The sequence below is a fragment of the Mercenaria mercenaria genome, chromosome 6 (genome assembly GCF_021730395.1).
Source record: "Mercenaria mercenaria strain notata chromosome 6, MADL_Memer_1, whole genome shotgun sequence".
Lineage (NCBI taxonomy): Eukaryota > Metazoa > Mollusca > Bivalvia > Venerida > Veneridae > Mercenaria > Mercenaria mercenaria.
In genome coordinates this window covers 88,237,331-88,261,753 of record NC_069366.1, presented here as the reverse complement: position 1 = coordinate 88,261,753, position 24,423 = coordinate 88,237,331, and the positions used below count along the sequence as shown (strand labels likewise).

The 24,423-nt window shown below is 34.9% G+C and overlaps 1 protein-coding gene across 1 annotated transcript; it reads left to right on the top strand.

Annotated features, from left to right (window-relative positions):
* Window positions 1-1,801: 1,801 nt before the first annotated feature.
* Window positions 1,802-13,702, top strand: LOC123548292 (E3 ubiquitin-protein ligase Su(dx)-like). The gene is made up of 11 exons (XM_053546950.1): window positions 1,802-1,806; window positions 2,171-2,299; window positions 2,705-2,858; window positions 3,397-3,485; window positions 3,646-3,700; window positions 5,081-5,214; window positions 5,786-5,926; window positions 7,260-7,380; window positions 7,883-7,987; window positions 8,848-8,944; window positions 9,740-13,702. Exons 1-11 carry the CDS (start codon window positions 1,802-1,804, stop codon window positions 9,907-9,909), a joined length of 1,200 nt encoding a protein of 399 aa, XP_053402925.1. The 3' UTR covers window positions 9,910-13,702.
* Window positions 13,703-24,423: the final 10,721 nt, after the last annotated feature.

The window sequence follows — 24,423 nt, the reverse complement described above, 5'->3', positions numbered from 1 at the left end:
TTGCTGATTGATGGACACGAACGACGGATCTGAAGACTGGTTCATTATTGGAGCTTGCCGAAGGACGTTGACTTCCTGTAATTGACAAATTGGTGATTTGGCAGGGATTTTAATTGGTTTTGCCGAAAGATTGCAAATACGAACAGGAACTCTGGTGGTATGACCGGGGTTGTCAAGTGAAACTACTCTTGGACAAACAGTAGTATTCATCATGCTTGTATCATTTAATGCTTCTGTGACTGCCTCTTTTGTACTATAACGTTTGCGCACGAATCCGGTGATAGTAATGGCTTCAAAAGGCCTAACAGTAAAGTCTTTTGTTGACTTCACAATGCCAACAGATTCGAGTGCAATAATTTCAAAGGCAGTATTCCATTCTGTTGGAATTTTATCAATATTTTGTGCACTGCACCACTGAGCACATTCACGAATGATATTCGTGCCAACGATAACAGGAATGCTATCATTGTATTCAGTGTTCTCTACTACTAGTAGAGGTACTGCTAATCCAGTCATATCACAAAAAGGTAATTTGACTTCGACTTCGATGTATCCTTAATATGGAACTTCCTGTCCGTTTGCACCTTTCAGATCTAACTTGAAGTCTGAAATTTGTTTTAGTTCTGGTTTCTCTTCCATGTGATTATGAAATCCTGCTGAAATTGTACTAACCATCGACCCAGAATCAATTAAGGCTTTCACTTCAATATTATTAATTATCATTGTATGTTCATTGGAATGACCAATAAGTTTCTGTCTCAAGCTCTGTTTCTGTTTGGGGCTTTCTACTTCTTGTCTGCTTTCACTGAGCCCCGCGGTGAAAGCATCTTCCTGTTTAAATGTTCCGTCTCATCTTTATCATCTGATTTATTAGTCTCCTTCTGATCTGGTTCTGGTATGTTTCTTTGGTGGCTCTTTCTGTCGAAATTTCCATATCTATATCCGCCTCTGGATCTTCTACCCCTTTGGTAAGTATCTCGTCTAAACTTTCTGTCTGTATCTCTTTCCCTCATCTTCTCTATCTCACCTTCCATCGACTTCATTCTATCTACTAAATCCTTCAACAATAACACATTTTCATCTATTTCTTTTTTCGCACTACTGTGTTGCTGAACTTGTACATTTCCTTTATCTAATCCTACTTTTGACTCTGATCCGTCCTTAATTTCCTCTTCTTCTTCTAACCTAACCTTTCTCCTTAATTTTTCGAAACTGTCGGTAGACTCATATGAAACTCTCGTATCTGCTTTCAGCTTATCTGAATATAGACCCCACGTTGGGCCCACGTTATAGAACTTGAATATTAAAACGGGGAGAAAAATGTGCAGCCAGACCGGGACTCGAACCCGGGGCCTCGGAATACCGTTCCGGTGCTCTACCGACTGAGCTATCCGGCCGCCTACACATTTTCTCCCCGTTTTAATATTCAAGTTCTATACCGTGACATATTTCCCCACCATTTTGAAATTCGTCCTCGAATTTCAGCGGGTACTTTATATATAAGCAATTACAGGTGTCGGAGACTAACCAGTGTAAGGCCGTCACGGTCCCATGTTGGGCGCCAAATGTCACAGGGTGAGAAAAATGTGCAGTCAGTCCGGGGCTCGAACCCGGGACCCCTCGCTTACAGGGCGAGTACTCTACCGACCGAGCTAACCGGCTGCCTGACACATCTTCTCCCCTAACGTGACCAAGTCCGTACCGTGACACACACACACATACACGCGCACACACACAAAGCCAACACATAAGGACAAAACGAACAAACAAAGGAACACAGTGGGGCACCGCCTAGGAACGTATGAAGTATCAAGTATGATATACTCGTATAGAAAGTTTAGATTCTTAGCAACGCAATAAGACCATTTTGCTATGAAATTCGAAGGTAAAAGTGATCTGAAATATACTGTATCTTCACGAGGTTTAAGACTTGATATTGATAAGGTTGTGTTAACTGGTGTGTCTAGTTCCTTGGTCAGCTGTTGTGGTCAGAGAGCAGTTGAACTTTTCTTGAATAAAAATAACATACATGTAGCTGGGAGAGCTTCAGATGTGTCTATATAAGCTAAAGATTTCATTGCCTTGTTGCTAGAACTGTTTTGTCTTCAATTTTCAAATTGAAATCAATTTTTGTAAGCTTCATCTAATGGAATTGTAAATTTATATATAGAACTATACAAGAGGATCCATTACCAGAAGGTTGGGAAATGCGATACACAGCAGAGGGTGTTAGATATTTTGTTGATCACAACACAAAAACTACCACATTCCAAGATCCCAGAGACGGTCCTCCTAAAGGGTATGTAATCTTGTTAATTATTACTTAGTTACAGAAATAGTCCTACTGCGAATATTGTGAAGCATCCATGATGCTAAATTTTTTAAAGTTTTTTTTTTTTACCAATGACTAAATGTTATTCTTTCTGTATAAATTCTCTGAACTCTGAAGTGGTGCTAAACCCCAGACAGTCTTTTTGGCAACAGATGAAGAGAAAGTACTGCAAAATGCTGGAAGAATTATTCAAAAGAACGACATACTGCGGACTTATTTCCTCGGGACTAATTTTCATGAGTTTCAAACTTTACAAGTTAGAACACTATTAAATTTTAATGGAGACTTCCAGTGTTTCTTACAGTATGAGTCTGTACATAAGTAACCATTCTCTACTGAACTAAATGAAAATGTGCTGTATGTATATTGCAGCCCCAAGGGAGCATATGGTGTGCCTATCCAGTGTGAACGTAGTTTCCGGTGGAAACTGGGTCAGTTCCGCTACCTGTGTCAATCCAACGCCTTACCAGGTCGTGTTAAGGTCACTGTTTCCAGAGATAACCTTTTTGAAGATTCCTTTGCTCAGGTAGGTTTTTGTTCAGTAACTAGTATTTATGTGATGCAAAAAGAGGACTTGGTAGCCAAGTGGCTACGCAAGCTGAGTACGTACTAGTAGCCTGCTGCAGTTAAAACAAATGTCCACAAGGGCAACAAGTGTTATGCTCTAAAATGGCTTTGCTGTCATGGCTATATGACTTTTAAAAAGATGTGTAATTGCTGAAAAGTTTTCTAGTACTGCCAGCGGTAGCGAATGTATTTTTCACTGTAGTAACTATAGCAGTTCTTAAAGAAAATATATTTATTTTTCTGGAGCAACAATGTCTGTTCAGAATACAGAGTGGTGTTGCTTTTGAGTACTTTTAAACTTTGGTGTGGTGTCAGAGCAGGGTGTTCGAATGAGGGGGTTTCCATAATAAAAGTAGTTGCAAACTTTGCATCACAGGGTTTGGAACACTGTTTTCGATGTCGAACGTTCTAGATGAGACTTAACTAAGCCGAAAAATCTGCTGTAGAAGCTACTCTTTCTCTTTCCACATTTCGAAAATGTTTATATGTCATTACAGATAATGCGGTTACAACCATTTGATTTACGACGTAGACTATATATTATTTTCAAAGGAGAAGAAGGTCTTGATTTTAGAGGAGTAGCAAGGTAGAATTTAGAACAAAAGGTTTTAATTCAGCATTGCAATTAAAAAAATATTTATGGATGATATATTTAAGCATTTGACTTGGAATGTTTTGTTTGTAAATATCATTTAAAAAGCAAGAGATACTTACAAAATGATCTATTACTATTAAAATCTTTACAGCCTGTACGCTTTGCTCAGTAGGGAGAGTACAGATATATGGGTCGAGGGGACTAGAGTTTGATCCCCTGGTGGGGCCTATGTTCTCCCTGATAATTTGATAAAAGACTGTGTCTGAAATCATTTGACACCCACCTTTGATTCATGTGAGGAAGTTGGCAGTTACTTTGGGAGAACAAGTTTTACTGGTACAGAATCCAAACACTGGTTTGATGAACTGCTTGCTATTGCATAACTGAATACTGTTGAAAAAAAAGGTGTTAAACGCAAAACAAACAAACAAAATTAAGATTTTTGTTGATAAGATCATGCCTCCCTGACTTGTTGTGAAAGGTTGTGAAGGTGTCTAATTTCTCCGAACTGCTCTCGTGTGTTGGTAAGAGCATCAACAGAGGTTTATGTTGGGCTCTCCATGGTGAGATTGTTAAGGTCACAGGCTATGAATCACTTGACCCTCAAATGTGGGTTTTTAAACCGTGCTTAGGATGTGGAATTCTTTTTGTGATAAAGCTATCCAGTTGGCATGTGGAAGGTCTGTGGATTTGCCAAGGTTCCCACCTGCCTTAAATAATGCTGAAGGGCCTGGAGTGTTTCTCTACCATGAAAAGCTGGAAAGTTGCCATACAGTTGTTTTAATGTGATTTTAAATCCATCCAAAGAAAATGTAAAAACAGGTTTAATTCAGCCATGCTTCTAACTGTGCATAGTTCCCTTTCCATACTTGAAGTTAAGACAAGATGGGTACCTAGGCTGTTCAACAACATTTTAATTTAAACAAAAAATCTTTATAAATTAATAAAACATCATCTTTTTACATGCTAAGAATAAAGAAGGACTTCACTGAAGTAATTTAGGTCAGATTTTGAAGAAAATGAAGACAACATTCATAAAATGCATTTGCTACATTCATGATTTGAGAAACAGTTATATCACCTATTATTGTGTTGATATGCCATTTGAATCTTGCCAAAAATATGCAATAAGCACACAGTAAGGCTTGTAGAAATCATTGTAAGAAGTCATCCGATTCTTTACAAGTGCTACTGTCTGAAATGATACTTTGATTGGTATCTTCCAATACCATTTAAAGTTAGAAACTGCCAGTTTGCCAAACATTGTGTTTGTATGAAAACCAGCACATTTTTTATGGATGTCCTCAAGTATGTACTTAAAAAGCCTTGGTAACTTGTTAAAAAAGCCTTGGTAACTTGTTAGAATCAAAATGATGTATATCTCATTTAGCGATTAGCTCTTGAATAAAATCATTGTTTGGAGTTTGACGTTTATTATTATATCATTTGGGCTGCGCCCTCGTGATATAATTCCTTCGCATCTAAACTCCAAAGAATGACTTTATTCAATGACAAAACACAAATTGAGATATATTATGTCTTTATTTACAAATCGTATTAAATATTAACATTTTTGTCACTTTTAGGCATTTTACCATGAGAAATTTATTGACAGTGGTTTTACCTTGCCGTTCTATAAAAGAATGTTGAACAAGAAGTTAATACTGAAGGATCTGACATCCATTGATACAGAATTTTACAACTCCTTAAACTGGATCAAGTAAGTAAAAAGTGTTCAGTAATGTCCTGGAAAGTCGTAATCTCTTTTGACAAAAAGTCTGGTTTTCAGGAGTCTAGTTTCAAGGAATTTTCTTTTTTTCACTCAGACCTGTTATATAAATGAAGTTTAAAACTTCAGCTTCATGAAAAAAAAAAGAATGGTATTTATTGCATTGAATGTATGATAAAAGTAAAAATTGCCTTTATCAGGGTGTATATTTTGCCAGTCTTTTGATTGTATGCTTTTTCTGTATCAGATGTTGTGTATATTTAAATGACAGGAATGAAATCTGAAAGTATTAATATCAGTGACATCGCTTCATTTATTATGATAGACATGTTTTGAAGTAAAATTCACGTACCTAGCTGAATTCTTGCAATTTGAATTTACGATATTGGGCTATTTTGAGAGCCTCTGTAATTCACTTATTTTTCCAATTTACAAACTGAAATGAATTTCTGTTAAAAATGGCATAAAATCCTGCTGGTACGAACATTTACAATTTTAATTAAATCTGACTCTGTTACAGTGATTTATGTACTAAATTTGCCAAAACGGTATACTTTTACAGAGATAATGACCTTGAGGAATGTGGTTTAGAGTTGACATTCTCCGCAGACTTTGAAGTTCTTGGAAAGATAAGTCAGCATGAGTTGAAAGAGGGAGGAGCTGATATAGCAGTCACAAATGAAAACAAAGAGGAATATATCAAGTAAGAAAATAAAAGATATTCAAAGTTCAGTTTCCACTAAAATATGTTTAGATATGTACTTTAATTGTTGAAAATTCTCATCAAATGTGTTTAGGCAAAGGGGAATAAAAATTCTGCTTTAAAGTCAGTTTTAGAAGAAAACGGCATGGTCAAAAGAGATTTTTTAGTTGGAGACACTTTCAAATGGCCACTGCTAAAGAAAGAAAACAACGTCCAAATGAAGGGCATATTCTAAATGATAAATTGGCTGGAATTAAAACATAAAATATTTCATCCTCCACATATGCTATGTGAGGAAGTTGATCGTTCCTTACAGAGAAACAAGTTAATCATGCTGTTAAATTGAGAAGAACCAAGAATCATTGATATTTTTTGTTATATTGACAAACAAAGGGCAAAGTCATTTTCAACTTTGGGAGAAAGCGGATTAAATTACAAAGTATTAAAGCAGTGTGACAGTCTTGAAAAACGAGAAGTCATTCAAAGTACTAATACAAATGCTTTACTGTCGGGGAAATGTGATCGTCATAATAGATAGATTGCAGTATATTTGATCACAGTATTTAAGGTTCTTGATTCAATTTAAACGCACTTTAACTTTCAGGAATAAATATCTAGAACATTTATTGAATTGATTTGATACTTCTGTTGCCATGGAAATAGGTTTCACAGAAATTGATGTTCAAAGTTGTCTATAAAAACGTTATTTAATGGCGAATAGAAAATTTGCAGTTTTCTCATATACCTATTGTTTTTATGAAATGGATATGTAACATAGAGAGATAAGCAGACATGTAAAAAATACATATCTACAAATGTTCTGTCTGATTTACCATTTACAGACATTCTTCTGCATTACAAAAATACTTTACAAACATTTTTTATACAGTTGGAATAATCAGATGTTAGAATACCAAGAAGGAAAGTGGTAAATTTATACTAGAAATTATGATAGATCTGATATTGTCAAACAAAAAATGGCTGTAAGTTAGCTTATGTAACTTTGCCCTTTTAAGATTGGTTGTGGAGGGATAAAAAAAAATACTTATGTATATACTTACGTATCAAAATCTTTTACGTTGAACTCCCCAAACATTTTTAAGTGAAATGGGTTTAAACTTCCATTGATGATATTTAGGTATTTGAATTAAAAAAAAGATTCAAAGGGACCATTCTTCAGGAGATATATAACCCTTTGCTTATTGCTGTAAACATATTCCCTTCATGGAAAAACCATTTCTTTCATTTTGAATCATTATCAGTTTGACATATTGCTCCTTTCATTTATTACATGTTGACCCTAGTTTCCTTATTAACAAGATTTTGCTTTTAGTTTGATGACAAACTGGAGATTCACCCGAGGAGTAGAAGAACAAACAAAAGCTTTCTTGGGCGGTTTTAGTGAGGTTGTACCACAGCAGTGGTTGCAGTACTTTGATGAAAGGGAAATTGAGGTCAGTGCTTACGTAATGTAGAATTTGTTTCAAATCATTTTGTCTGGTCACTTGCTTTCTGATTAAAAGACTTTGGGAAGATGTAAGACATAGAGTAAAGACTATAAAACGTCTTAAAGGAATAAAATGATAATTTTGGTTGTGACAAAGATAAAATATCTGGCTCAAGCTAAACTGTTAATTTAATTATGGTGCGACAGTCATAAAACCAGCGTCCCATGTTTACAGTGTTATATGCTCATCAGTGTAAAGCAATGCACGGAGATTTGTGGCAGATTTGTGAATTGTAGGCCCAATGAATGGGTCAGTGTGGATTTGACCTCAAAGCTTAATTTGTCTGTCTGTTTTCCTTGATGAAGATTACATGTGTATAGAATACTTCCCTAAGGCTTATTAATGTTACAGATATTTTGTTAAAAATGGTTGTGAAACTACATAATTAGAGACCTACATTGAATAACTTAACAGTGCAGACATTTGAATTGATTTTCTCTGTTTTCAGTTGATGTTGTGTGGTATGCAGGAGATAGATGTTGATGACTGGGAGAGAAATACCATATATGGACATTACCAGAGAAACAGTAAACAGGTGGTCTGGTTCTGGAAGGTAAGTGTGTCACATATATTGCATTAATTCTTGTATCTAAATATAAATAGTGGTTTTAAGGTTGAAATTTGGCCCCACATGCCCATCCAGAAATGTTGTTTTTGTTATAAATTTTGACAAATTTCACCATTTGTTTATAATACACATTTCAACCAAAACTTTGTACATTATGTAAATGTTTACATTTAAAAGCAAAATGCAATGTATAATTTAAGCGTTGAAGCAAATTTTTCTGAAATGTAATTATCATGGTGCAATTTTTGCCTCCTAATGAACTTGCCACCATGTCTCTGAATTAAAAAATACTTGATGATAAATTTAAGAAAAAAGGAAAAGTGAGCGTAAGGGTTAATGCTTCCTGTCACTTCCTTTTAAATGTGACAACCAGTAATCATCCTGCTAAGCTCCATCGGGAGAGCGTTGGTCTACAGATCACAGGATCGCGAGTTAGATTCCTGGGATGGACGTATGTTTCCATTGATGATTTGATAAAAGACATTGTGTCTGAAATCATTCGTCCTCCACCTCTGACAATTCATGTGAGGAAGTTGGCAGTTACCTCCTGAGAACAGGTTTTTACTGGTACAGAATCCAGGAACAGTGGTAAGGCTAACTGTCCGCCAAAACATGACTGAAATACTGTTGAAAAGTGGCGTGAAACTCAAAACAAACAAAGTAGTAATAATCTCCTTGGAGCAATAAGTGCTTAACTGCTCCTGTATGTCAATGCATGTAGCCATTAATTTTGCATTGAGGTAAGGAATTCTTGTAGAACTATTTTTTTTTTATATATTATTATTTACTGTATTTAAATAAAAAAAAGGAAAAATATTGAACTTTCATTATTTTTCTGTGTACAGTTTGTTCGTGAGCTGGAAAATGAGAAGAGGACAAGGTTGTTACAATTTGTAACAGGAACCTGCAGACTTCCTGTTGGAGGTTTTGCTGAACTCATGGGTACGTAATCCCTAACAGATTACACAAGTGATCCCTACCAGATTACACAACTTTTAGCAGAATTAGAAAGCAAGACTTAGTCTGTTGTTTTTCCTTAGAATACCTTCTTGATCCAAGGTCAAAGGACTGAGTTTAGTCTTGTACATAGGATATCACCTTTGTCGGAGGTTTTGGAGTATAGTAAGCAGTTTCTAAACTCAAGTACCTTGTTGGTATATTTTAACCAATACAGGGGTTGAACTGCAAGATTGTTTCATAACATTGAAAATCTGTTTATCTGTTGGGTTGGATCTTAGGATGTTGAATATTTTCACGTGAGGAAGCTGTCCATTTGGCATATTGAAGCTTGATGGTACTACCTAATCATCATTCTACCATTAGTGTGTTAATATCTATCAATTCATTCAACTGCACATGTTTACTAATTTCTGTACACCTCCTCCGCCTTAGAGGCCCTATTAACTCACTTAACATTTAACTAAGCCTGCAGGATTAGTCTCCCTTAATCATAGGAGGTGCAACTATTAACACAGTGCTGGAAAACTTTAGTGTTTCAATATTTATTTTGTATATAGCCTACTGTAGGCAGGTGGTTCTGCTTTTGTGACCAGTGCAGACCAAGATTATCATCGTCTGCACTGCTCGCTATACAGTCAGTAAATATTCATTGAACAATCCCTTCTAATAATAAACGGTTTTGCCCAAATTAGGTGATGGATCAGTCCATTTTAGAAATTCAGTAGGCTAAGGGTTAAAGTGTTTTAGAGTGATCTCTGCTTTCACATTTACTTACAGGGAGCAATGGGCCACAGAGATTTTGTATTGAAAAAGTGGGCAAAAAGACATGGTTGCCTCGCAGTCATACGCGTTTTAACCGAATAGACTTACCGCCGTATCGCAGTTATGAACAACTTGTTGAAAAACTGACTCTAGCTATTGAAGAAACAGGTTTCGGACAGGAATAGCAAAACTCGTCATGTGATTGTCAACATTCTGTTGTAATTTGTATATATATATATATATAATCTATGAACTCTGCTCATAAAGGCTTCTCATGCTATGAGAGGTAATTGTTATAACAGTTACACAAAGCATAATTGTTGCAAGGAAACTAAACCAAATTGTAGAGATATTTCAAACATAATTTTATATTACGGTCAAGATAGTCTTGACAGTGAGGACAGGGATTGGAAAAACATCGAAACTGTTCTTGGTGGTGTTAACAGTTACATTGTAATGATGGAAAATGGCAGTTAAGTTTTAAGTTTGACTGAATAAAGCTTTAGCATGATGTTTTTAAAGTATGAAATTGGTTTCTATAAATCAGAGGTAATATAAGTGAATATAGACCGGTTAACCAAATGTTTAACTTACCGTATATATAATAAGATAACTTATAAAAGTGTGCTTTCCACAGAAGGATTGAAATAAAATTGTTTAAAAAAACAAGAGTTACATGTCAAAGATGAATTTGTTACGACCTGTTGTATAATTTTATTGGTTACAGGAATAGATATGTTTCTGTTATAAAAACATGTATTGTTGATATGTTCGAAGTCCATTTTTAAAACTTATCATTTACATTTAGGTTGAAATATTTTGGAAACTTTCATGTAAACTGAACAAGATATCAGATGTATGTTTTCACATTGACAGATAAAAGAATTGATAACCGTTTTGAATATTCATAAAAATCCTTAGAAATTCATAGTTATTAAAAATGTGTTGGACACTTTATTGTCAAGACATTAGCTAACACTTAACAGAATACATATGTCAACAGTTTCATACCAAGGCGACTCTCACAAAATACTATTTTGAATGTACTTTTTTATCGGAAAATGTGTGAAATAGTCTGTTGAATTTATGACTTTTATAATTATAGTAGTGATAGTCTGAAATTATATTGGCAAAAGAATTGTATTATTAAGAAGCATTTCTTATAAACCCAGATTTACATTCGAAAAAAGTGATTTCAGTTAGCATCAAATAGCATTCTGAAAAACTTTATTTTTTTCACCAAGGTTTAATTTTATGGTATAGTAGTTTTTCAGTCTATGAAATTCCAGTTTCCTTCTGAAAACTTGATAATTGTAATTAAAGTATTTTTACTTGAAAAAATGTTTTTAGAGGCATACAGTAACAAAGAAAAAATATTTTTATGTTAATTGATATCATATATTAAGTATGTGAAGTGTTTACACATTTCATTACCTCTCATGAACAGACTCAGTTAAACCGAGTCAGTTATTATTCTTCTTGGTTGCATTTGTTGCTTCCAAAGGATCTGTTTACAGATTTTATTATTTTGGTGCTCATGATTTATGTACAGATTAATGGAGAGTACTAAATTTATAATTTAATTTTACAAGAATTTCAACACCATTGCAAGGCAACCTTGATTGCACTTGTGGTCATGCAGCATTTTGCAATGTGACTAGAAGGCTGAATTTTGAAAGAGAGAAGTAAAACTGATAATCAAAGAAATGTGTCCCAGTTTGAAAATGGAATTCATTCCCTGGATTTTGGTTACACCTTTATATGTAGATTTCCTTTGTTTAATTGAAATCTTAGTATAAAATGGCACTTTATACTCTGTAATTCATATGATGATATCTTATTGAATAATTTATGAATGTAAAATTCCTTTTATTAACTTTAAATTATAAGCTCATTTATTTGTTGTTAAATTTTTACACAGTTGCTTTATAATGGTTAAATGGATAGTGCCTGTATTCAGGATACCAGTAAGTGTGCACTAAAATATATAAACATTGGAATTCATGTTATTGTATACCTGTCTTTTTCATGTCCAAATAATCAAATGCATTTGCAAGACATGACTGTACAGTATATTTCCATATTGGATACATAACAAATTTACTATTCCCAAGTTGGAAAATTCAGCTTGGGTATGAATTGTATTCTACACACTGTTAATTGTGTATAAATTATTCATGCCATAAATACCCATTTATAATGCACACCCGCATATAATACACATCCCTGATTTCAGCACAGAATCCTGGGAAAAACATTTCAAAATGACTTGAGGTTTTCAATTAAAACTGATAACAAAAGGTGTGATTGTACTTTGTTCTGATCTGGTACAGATGAAACGGCCAATAAATATTGGCTACAGGTAACACCCTGTGTTAGTTTTGTTCTTCATAGTTTGATCTATGTCAAAAATGATAATCTTTCTTTAATACAATACCAGAATGACAAAAATCGTGAACAGAGTTACTCTGAACTTGGAAAACCTTTGTCTAAACCTATGAATATTATGAATCCACAACTCTGTGGTGGTCCAACAGGTAAAAATAACTATTCTTTATACTCTAGTACTTAAGTAATCAGTAATTTTAAACCCCTGAATTATCTGGGTTTTTGTTTCTTCTAACAAAGTAAAAGAAACTTAAACAAAAACGGTTATTTAACATTTTCATGTACAATACCAGATGTATTTGGACTATATCCCTTATGAAAAATGAAATAAGGCTCTCCTTTGGGCAGAGGAACTTAGCTCAGTAGGAAGAGCACAGATGTGTGAGTTTGATCCTTTGGTGATTCTCCATGACATTTTGATAAAAGACCTTGTCTCTGAAACCATTCCTCCTCCACTTCTGATTCATGTAGAGAAGTTGGGAGTTACATGTAAAGGACAGGTTAGTACAGATATATTATAATCCAGGGACACTGGGCAGATCGACTGTTCACCATTTCATTACCCTGAAAAACAGTTGAAAAATAGCACTCAAAGAAGCAAACAAGACTCTGTGAAATAAACAAAATTTATACAACTATTTTAAGCTTAATAATATCTAGTTTGAAGGGCTTGCTCTCCTGTTTTTGTAAAACCAACAAGTTAAGTGTTCATGATAGTTTCACTCAATATTTTCTCACGAAAGTAACCAAAATATACATATTGAAAATAAACCTGAAAGTATGAAAGAAAATTTTTAGATAATACAATTCAAATTTATTCAGTGTTCTTAAAATGATTTAAAGAATAAAAGTTTGAGCCACACCATGAGAAAACCAACATAGTGCGTTTGCGACCAGCATGGATCTAGACCAGCCTGTGCATCTGTGCAGTCTGGTCAGGATCCATGCTGTTCGCTTTCAAAGCCTTTTGCAATTAGAGAAACCGTTAGCGGACAGTATGGATCTTGACTAGACTGTTTGGATTCAATATAATTTTGGTTTTCTCTTGGCACGGCTCAATTATGATCAAAACTGTTGACTGAAATGTTAGATGTACTGCATAGATCTTCTTGAAAAGGCTGCTTGTAATCTATGCAAGAAATGCTCAATTATTGTGCATATTATATGTTAGATAAATGGCTAAATTTATCCCTGAAACATTTTCGTTCATTTCCTTTTAAGCATACATTCTACAGCATTTTAGTTTCCTTTATTTGTATAGATATAGTTTGTATTACTGTCAAGGAAGTTTTACATCACACACGTCAAAGCTGACTAATTTCTTAAAAATAGTCTTTTAATTGAATATATAGAGACAAACATTCATTTTCTAGAGAGTGCTTGTGTGTGTTTGATATGTGTGTATGACATTCAGGGCACATTTTAACTGTTAGTTCAAATTTGAACAGAACAATTTCTATTTATATAGAAAGCTAGAAAGAAATTATCTTTTAAACAGATTGAATGTTAAGGTCTTAATGCAAGTGCTTAGAAGTGCTGCTTAGTTCGTTTGATTTACAGGGTTCCCATTAAACAAATAAACAAGATTTACTAGGTATTCTGTTGTAATATGGACAGAACAATATCACTTTTACATATATCAGAGGATAGAAGCAAAAATGATCTTAAATGCATTGGAAAAAAGAAAAGGTTTTTGCTTTTTTGCTTTCTTTTACTGGTATGCAGATTGGTTCTACTTGGCATCAGTTTATTATCCCCCGACGAAAGTCGGAGAGATATAGTTTTGGCGTTGACCGTCCGTCCGTCCTTCCAGAGCCATATCTAGGAAGTGGTTGGGAATATTTATATAATACTTCATATACATGTTCATCACAATGAGTTTTTGCGGCCCGTCAAGTTTCAGTCAGATTGCCTTAGTAACACCAGAGTTATGGCCCTTAGAAGTTTCTAGTATTAACTATTTATGGTACTATAGATATGGCAATTTCTGCATCATAACTTTTGATATAATTGACCTAGAACTATGAAACTTATATAGAATTTAGGTCACAATAATGTGGTTGTGTACACACAATTTCGTTTGGATTTATATGTAACTTCAGAGTTATTGCCCTTTAATTGTATAAAAATCCACATATTTGTACATAACAAACTTACCATTTGGTAGAATTTCATTAAATTTCTTTCATTCCTTTCCATGAACATTTATAATAAACATGTTAAGCTGTGTACCCACACCTGGTCACCCCCTTACCTTGGTCTCACCCCCTCCCTCCCCCTCCCGAACCCCCACCCCTCAAAAAAGAATATATATATATATATATATATATATATATATGGGGTCAGAGGGGTCAGGTTAAACGTCAGTATTTTTACTTTATTTTCCAAACTTAGAAAAGTCCACCATGGCGCAGTGGTCTTTGGGGCAAAGTTACATTTTGTGCTGTTGAAAAGATGAGTGACGATTTTAATTCCACTGATATCCTATCTTCTTTATTTTATATATTTTTTTTATAAAAGTAATTTCAATGTCACTGGGACAAGTTTCGATTGATAGATTAGCTAATAAAAAACATGTGTGAGATTGCATATGAGGTCTAAGGTCGGTATGACTATTTGCAAATTCAATCATGATGCAGTGGTAAAGAGCGTTGGACAAAAGATATATCTTGTGCATATATAATGATGGGTCGCGGAGCGCTCATCTTTTTATGCTCCCCGAAGGGGAAGAGGAAAATGATTGCAATAGATTTAAATACTGAAAATTTATGCAATATTTAGCTAGCTAGTTGTTACAATTACATGTACTTTGATATATAAGTTAGATTTAAAGTCGCGGTTACGTGTACGAACGTAAAAGGACATAATATAAGCTTCCATGTTTAAATATATACGTCCCAGTAAACATCTGATAACAAAACGAATATATGTTGCAATATGATCGTGCAGCCGTATATACAATGTACATGTCTAGTTGTAACTGAGAGTGCAAATCGGTATAGACTACCGTGCATTTAAATCCAGTACTTGCTTCGGCAGTGTATTTTGATAATGCCTCTTTTGCACGGAAGATAACCCTTAGATAAACGGTATCTGAAAACAACAAGGTACAAACAACATGCATCATAAAATAGGGTGTATACGCTTAACTTTCGCTAAAACTTACGTATTAGGTACAATAAATACTAAGAAAATGACGCACCATAACATTTCATTATCCAATGTCAATTACGTATATAAGCACGACTCAATATCTTTTTTCTACATCTATTTATTTCGCATCTAAATATGAGTTCTTGTTGTTTTGTTGGATTTAAAGTCGCACCGACACATGATAGGTCATATGACGACTTTCCAGCTTTAATGGTGGAGGAAGACCCCAGGTGCCCCTCCGTGCATTATTTCATCACAAGCGGGCACCTGTGTAGAACCATCGACCTTCCGTAAGCCAGCTGGATTGCTCCCTCACATGAAGAATTCAACGCCCCGAGTGAGGCTCGAACCTATATCGATGAGGGGCAAGTGATTTGAAGTCAGCGACCTTAATCACTCGGCCACGGAGGCCCCTTGACCGAAACCCTTCAATAAGTTGTTTATGAAATAGTTGGTTTAACCAGTAATCGGGTATCTAAAAATAACAACTTAAATATAGTACAAGTTATTTAGTGGTCAAACTCACTTGATAACTTAATTTACAAACTAACCGCAGATCTTCACAGGAATGCTGTAATCAGAGATAATTATGTATTAAACCACTGATGCATCAGTTAAAAGTAAGTAGCCGATATTAGAACGAATGTATATCTCTTTCGTCATATTCCGGTTGCAAATAATCCACAGCATTTTTTCCACGGACAATAAAACTGGAAAAATGTCATGGCATTTTCGAGCATCATGAACATTCCATAAATGGTGTGTCAATTGTTGTTGAACGAAACGTTATAGCTATTACGCTTATGAAAGGTTGATATAAGACTGAATAAAGCTTACATCTTTCAACAATGACTTTCCCTGATTGGTCAGTTGTAATAAGTTTATTGTGACAAAATGTCACTATGTTTCGAGGTCAAAAAATGAAAGTTTTAAACTGCACCATGTCTAATTAAAAATGTTGTTAACAAAATATATCAAATTTTAGGGATAAAAGATGAAAACTGTTATGAACAGCAGTTTCCATTTTCATGAAGATATTAAAAATTATTATAATATATATCGCAGTCAAAGTAAGTTTATGGTAGGAATTGAATACTCTTCAAAAAGGAGGTACTCTATTACGGGTCCAATACCTTTAGTGCTGTGTGGAGGCCGTAAAAAGTCGCCCCTATTTTATCTTAGTTTTGTTATATTTTCTGGTCCTTTCGGGATCATTGATTTCAACTCATTTAGATTTGAAGATTGAATAGTGCTCAAGCCGGTGCTAGTGGGCGTGGGCAGTGTTGCATTTTCCATTGCTGCTCATGAACGTACTCAGTCAAACAGAGTTTAACTGCTGGCCTTGTTCTCGGTGCTTCCGAGGGATCTTCTTTCCAGATTTTATTTACATTATAATCTTTTACATGTAGTTGCAGAATTCATGGTTGTGATTTGCTTGCCTGCTGTATGTCTTATTCCGAAAACCCTATGTAAACCAGCAAATACTGAAACCGATGACATTTATAACAAAAACCAATCGCCCTGTCATGTTTCAGACGCTAAGGCCGCTGTAAAAACCGAACAGAAAACTCACAAGTTTAGCTCGACGCACTTTCGACGTACTTTACAAAATAAACGAAGTTAAACGAAATGTAAACAAAAATATTTCATTTAGTTTTGCTCGTAATGAAAAGAAAACGAAAGAGTATAGTAAATGTTAGCCCAACATATAATTACCGCGCGCTTAACTAAAATAATGATAATAAAGTTTTAGTCTTTAGTTCAACTTCATATGATATTTATAATCCACATCATATTCTTCGGGAAAATATATTTAGAATGCAGGAGTAAGGTTACGTAATGAATAAACTGTGTAGATATGTTATATTATATGTAAAACGGATACTATAGAGTCTTAATCGACATGTTGGCTGTCATAAGTTGTGTAATATCTCTTGATGCGCACACTGAACGGTTGAAGTAGTGACTGTAGGTCTATGGCTCCGGTCTTTCGATTGCATGTGAATACGAATACACCTTGCGATTTATTAATTATTGAACAAATATTATTATTTTTAGAACATGAAATGTCTAACTAAGAGAATCAGATGTTTTTTTTCATTACTTTGTTTATTCAACAGATTACAAACGGTGGTGATATCACTAAGAATTGTGTCACAAGTAAGTTTTCACATCTCAACCTCAGCTGGCTATGCAGAAACATGAAGAATATTTCAACATAACAGGTATCTCATATTAATTGTTTGATAGGTCATACTTCATGTCATGTGGCACTTTTCCAGCCCAAATGATTTAAGATGTAAATACTTCAATGAAAACTGAAACTCTTGGATTTAAATAGTTTCACATGAAATTTGAGATACTTTTAGATTAAGTACTGATTTAAGTCACCCGTATGACACTGGCATTGATATGTAAAAACACTTATACATTTTGTATATTTAAGATGAAAATGCACTAAAGATATAAATCTTTACACAATTTCAGATGGCGGAATGTATAGTTTCAAGCTACTTGACGATAAAAGCAGTTTTCGGAGTCTTTAAAAACAATAGAAATAGACTTGAACAATTTGGGTATAAAATTTCCGGTCATCAATCATCACATGGAAATAATGTTTCTATTCTCAGTGACTATACTGAACAGACTACGACAATAGACAATAACGATTGCTTTCACATTGGATCTGAATTGAATGAGATACAAATTCTTCATACAATTTACCAGTCTCTGGATACATATTACGATGTTATGCAAGACGTGAAAGAATTGTTTGTAAGTGAAAATTATGCAGATAATGCTAAATCTAATATTCAACAAAGCAGCCCAGTTACCGGTGCAGTGACGTCTTCATCAACCGTAACAACATTAGTGCAAGATTTGATTCGAATCATAGCTGGCTGAAAACGAATGATTGGTTTAACTATTCGATAGCTTAAGCTGAGCTGAATCTATTTTGTTAAAACTAACATTGCGCAAAAAGTCAACATTCAAACAGATACCAAGAATAGATTTAGGATCACTTGAGCTTATTTTTGTGTTTTGCAAAAAAACAAACAAAAAAAAACAACAAGAGTATATAACAAAATAGCAACTGTATCTATTCTATGAATATTTGTGTACTGATCTCACTGCATACATCTTATTAAAATCACCTATAACCGAACCTTACCTTTTTCTATAATTACCCCATTATCTGTTTGTATGAAAATTGTGTTATGATATTTACCGTCCAATGCACAGTATGACTGAATGATAATATCCGTTTTTGAAAATTTTATGAAATAATTTGTAAAATAAACATACACTACAGTTACTGCAATTAATGACTGGGTGAATATTAATAATCTTTTGCTATTAAGTATTTCATAGCCTATCAACCGTTGAAACATACATCAGATTTGCTATACAATAACTTGGACTTTCAGCAAAAAATTGTATGTTGATACTAATTTATATCAGCTTTGGTTTAAACAATATTTATTTTCCAAATATGTATCGTACAAACATATATTAATGTGGTAGAATTGAGGAGTCAGCTTTATAGTAATGAAAATTTAAGCTCATTAACATAAGTCTTATGTTTGTATTAGAAGTAGAATTGTTATCACAAAAGAATGTGTGAAGGCAATGCGAACTCAGTGACGCGACACCTACAGCAGACCACAAAGAATGTGGAGCATGCGACTCGATGACGGTACAACTACACCAGCAGACTCTGCAACTTCGAGCGAGCGGTGACCACACAGACTCATATAAGAATGTGTGAAGGCAATGCGAACTTCGAGTTGAGCGGGTGACATCTACACCAGCAGACTCTGCGAACTTCGAGCTGAGCGGGTGGCACCTACACCAGCAGACTCTCACATAAGAATGTGTGAAGTCAATGCTAACTTCGAGTTGAGCGGCTGACAACTACACCAGCAGAGACCCTCACATAAGGGTGTGTGAAGGCAATGCAAAATTCGAGTTGACCGGCTGAAAACTACACCAGCAGACCCTCACATAAGAATGTGTGAAGGCAATGCGAACTTCGAGTTGAGCGGCTCACAACTACACCAGCAGACCCTCATATAAGAATGTGTGAAGGCAATGCGAACTTCGAGTTGAGCGGCTGACACCTACACCAGCCGAGTGAGTGAGTGATTGAGTTGGGTTTTACGGCGAATCGACACAAAATGGTCATATATCGCCGAGAAGAAGTTATATTGTAAACGCCAATTGTAAAGCATACCTTAAACTATTTATGTAAAAATGTAAAGAATATCTAAAATCATTCATGTTAAAATGTAAAACACTTTATGTAGAAATGTAAAGCATATCTAAAATCATTTATGTAAAGTATATCTAAAATCATTTACATGTATGTAAAAATGTATATATGTATGTGTTAAAATATCAGCTGTAAACATAATATATATTGCAAAAGATGTTAACAAAAATATAAAATGTCAGATTTTTTGATAAATTCCTATCTGGTTTAAAAACGATAAAATGTTTCCGACTGAAACTTTTTCAAATAACTCTTTCAAAGATTGAACGTCATATTATGTACTGCGTTGTGGAGCAAAGTCCACACAGTCGATTAAAACATGTTTAATAGTTAGCGGTGTTTGACATGGTACACATTCGGGTTGATCTTCTTTATTTAAAAGATAAGAATGAGTCTAACGGGTATGACCTATTCGACAGCGAGAAAGAACAACTTCCTCCCTGCAGACAGATCTGTTCCCTTGGTGCCATTTCCCTAGAGTAGGTTTAATATCATGAAGTTTATTGAATGAAGCATTGTTCCATGACGATTGCCATTTAGATAAAATGTATTTGTTTACATTGTGCCTAAAATCGGTATGTGGTAATTTCAAATTAGATTGCGATAATGAAAGGGATTTTTTTGCTGCAGTATCAGCATCTTCGTTTCTATGAATACCAACATGACTGGGAATCCAACAAAATGTGATAGACTTTTTTAAAGATAGTTCATGAACCCTGAGAAGAATATTTGAGGTCAAATTTTTTTAAATCAGTTTTGCAAAAATGAAGCACACGATCCTTTTTATTTGCTGAATTTTCTAGGTATATTCTGAAGTTTTGAAAATTCAGAGTTTAATCAAATCTACATTGTAGAAAAAGTTTCGACCCAAACGTGCAGAACTACCTTAACATTTCCTTGAGCTCAACTCATCATCTCGATAGTTTTAGAAGCATGTAGCTTTCTAATACATATATGAGCCGTGCCATGGGAAAACCAACATAGTGGGTGTGCGACCAGCATGGATCCAGACCAGCCTGCGCATCCGCGCAGTCTGGTCAGGCTCCATGCTGTTCGCTTTTAAAGCCTATTGGAATTGGAGAAACTGTTAGCGAACAGCATGGATCCTGACCAGACTGCGCGGATGCGTAGGCTGGTCTGGATCCATGCTGGTCGCACACCCACTATGTTGGTTTTCTCATGGCACGGCTCATATATCATTTCTCCGAAATAGAGGCACCAGTTAGCGAAAATTGTGAAGTATTCTCTGATTACCTACTTATCAAATGAAAGCCTTAAATCATGTTATGACAAAGAAAATAGTTCCATATAAATTCATAGGCTTGGGATAAACCGCCGTTTCTTCGTTCTTGATTAATGTATAATATTTTTTCCGTAACAAAGCTAGCTTAATTCGATTTAATCGAGTGATATTTGCTTGTTATGTCAGTTATTTAGATAAAACCATCAATCAATTTGTTAGAATTACAGCAACCCAAGTAAATATAAACAAGAGGGCCATAATGGCCCTATATCGCTGACCTGTCATCACTGCACTTAAGGACAAGAAAGTCAAAAAATCATAATCAAGATCAATTAAAATTATCATGAGAAAGTATAGTTGAAATTTTCTTAAAGGTACAGAAATGTCAAAATACACCCATAAATTAGGTGTACCATCCATGTTGTACCACAGGAAAGTGGTCTCGGTTTTTCTCTATGGCCAATAATAAAAAGGTTACTAAATAAGCTATTTATAGTAACATAAAAGGGAAGTAATTAAAAAAATAAGGATCTGCCAAATAAAAACAACAGCACTGCAATTCAACGCAAATGCAGAGCAATATACACCCAAAACAGTCATATGACCTTTGACCCCTAAGTGTGACCTTGACCTTGAAGTGAGCCATCCGAAACATGCGCTCTGCACATCGATTCGATGAGGTGAACATTTGTGTCAGGTTTCTTTGAAATCCTTCAAGGGGTTCAAGAGTAACAGAGTGGAAGGGAAATTGCTAACCAACAGACAGACAGACAGACGGACACGGAGACGATAACATCATACGTCTCTTAGGGCGTATAGAAAGGAATCGAGATCTTATGGTGATACAAGTTGTGTGCAAGTTTGGATAAAATCAAATCATAAATGAAGCTGCTATTGTGCAGACAAAGTCAAAATAGCTAATTTTGGCCCTTTCAGGGGCCATAACTCTGGAACCCATTATGGGATCTGGCCAGTTCAAGAAAGGAACCAAAATCTTATGGTGACACAAGTTTTTGTGCAAGTTTGATTAAATTCAAATCATAAATGAAGCTGCTATTGTGCAGACAAGGTCAAAATAGCTAATTCTGGCCCTATCAGGGGCCATAACTCTGGAACCCATAAGGGAATCTGGCCAGTTCAAGAAAGGAATCAAGATCTTGTGGTGATACAATTTGTATGGAAGTTTGATTAAAATCAAATAAATGAAGCTGCTATTGCTCAGACAAGGTAAAAATAGCTAATTCTGGCCATAACACTGAAACCCATTATGGGATCTGGCAGGTTCAATAAAGGAACCAAGATCTTATGGTGACACAAGTTTTGTGCAAGTTTGATAAAATACAAATCATAAATGAAGCTGCTATTGTGCAGACAAGGTCAAAATAGCTAATTTTGGCCCTTTCAGGGACCATAACTCTGGAACCCATAAAGGGATCTGGCCAGTTCAAGAAAGGAATCAAGATCTTATGGTGATACAAGTTGTGTGCACGTTTGGTAAAAATCAAATAATAAATGAAGCTGCTATTGTGCAGACAAGGTCAAAATAGCTAATTTTGGCCCTTTCAGGGGCCATAACTCTGGAACCCATAAAGGGATCTGGCCAGTTCAAGAAAGGAACCAAGATCTTAGGGTGATACAAGTTGTGTGTAAGTTTGGAAAAATTCAAATCATAAATAAAGCTGCTATTGTGCAGACAATGTCAAAATAGCTAATTTTGGCCCTTTCAGGGGCCATAACTCTGGAACCCATAAGGGGATCTGGCCAGTTCAAGAAAGGAACCAAGATCTTATGGTGATACAAGTTGTGTGCAAGTTTGGAAAAAATCAAATTATAAATAAAGCTGCTATTGTGCAGACAAGGTCAAAATAGCTAATTTTTGCCCTTTCAGGGGCCATAACTCTGGAACCCATAATGGAATCTGGCCAGTTCAAGAAAGGAACCGTGATCTTATGGTGATACAAGTTGTGTGCAAGTTTGGTTAAAATAAAATCATAAATGAAACCACTATCGTGCAGACAAAAAATTGTGGACGGACGACGGACGACGGAGGAAGGGCGATCACAAAAGATCACCCTGTCACTACGTGACAGGTGAGCTAAAAAGACACTCATTCTGAAACCACTTGTAAGCACGGCGACCCTAGGTGCCAAAGAAGAGCTTACCTTTATTCTAAATAATTCACATAACAGACAACGATATGTCTTAGATATGTTTAAACTATGGATCGCCACATGACTTATAGACTTGCAGAATTGAAACAATCATTTACAACGTTTAAAAGAAATAGTGGAAACTATTGCGCCTCTCAATGTTATTATATTTGTTGTTGTTAAATAGATATAATGCTATAAATAGTTTAACAATCTGTGAATAAGTCTGTAGCACTTAAAATCAGCTGGTCTAAATGTAATTTCGTAATTTTCAAACTTCAGCAAAATCATCTTTTAGGATGAGCATTCCTACATTTGAAACAATAAGAGGCCATTTGTTTAGAATGAGAAGTTTATTGAACGAAGCATTGTTTGGTGATGACTGTTATTTAGTTAAAATGTATCTGTTTATATTTCGCCTAAAATCAGTATATGGTACAAAATGTAATTTCAAATTAGATTGTAATAATTTAAGGGATTTCCATGAATACTAACATGACTAGGAATCCAACAAAATATAATAGACTATTTAAAAAATAGTTCATGAACTGAGAAGGATATTTTAGATGAAAGGATTTCCCATATTTCGGTTCTGAATTGATTGAAAAAGTGAGTCGGAAAAGATAATAAACTTTTCTTAGTTATATTTTGAAATAAAATTTAGGACCAAATCAATAGCTTTTGCTTCGGCTGAAAATATTGTGACGTAATTTGGCAAACGTAATTTTGACTGATGTAGGTGGCTGACTGTGGCGCATCCAACCTGTAAATCATCTTTAGAACCGTCTGTATAAATAGGGAATTGATCCTTGTAAGTCGACTTGGTTTCACTATATTTGGACTCGGATATTTCAGGGTTTGCTTCAGACTTTTTAAAGGCAGTTTTCATATCAAAAAGAACTGTAGGAAAATTAAGGGTCCATGGTGGTGTATCCGGAACTGAATTTTCTTTTACATCATCGAGTTCAAAGTCAGTTTCCTTCATAGACGTGTTTATGCGAAATCCGAAAGGTTTGATTTGTTTTGGTTTTCTCTCGTATGAATCGAAGTACCTCGGTTTAAAAATGATTTTATGAGCAGGATTGGATTTGTTTGCAGCCACCCGCAAAGCATATTGCAATGACAGTTTTTCACGTCGAATGTAAACAGTTCAATCAAAGCTCTATAAAGTCTTGATAAAACCTTGCGATCGGCGCCCCAATCAGTATTTGAAATTATCTTTAAATGATTCAATGATTTCAAACATTTGGCTTTAAGGTATTTTATAAGTGGCATAAAAGAAATCTTTTTATCAAAGAGAACATCAAGAACGTTTGCTATGTTAACAACGTGTATTTTTGTACCATTTTGGAAAATCTCAGGTTCACAATTGACCCTTAGCCACCGCCCGCCTTTTAGGCAATAGAAATTATCAATGAAGTGTTCAAATAGCTATGTGTGAACGTGCTATGAAATTTTCTGAACGCAGTAAAATATGACAATATAAGGAAAA

Excerpts from the sequence above, each read along its gene's own strand:
- LOC123548292 (XM_053546950.1), top strand. Across the intron at positions 7,988-8,847 it reads AGGTGGTCTGGTTCTGGAAG|TTTGTTCGTGAGCTGGAAAA; the intron begins GTAAGTGTGTCA and ends TTCTGTGTACAG. Across the intron at positions 8,945-9,739 it reads AGGTTTTGCTGAACTCATGG|GGAGCAATGGGCCACAGAGA; the intron begins GTACGTAATCCC and ends ATTTACTTACAG.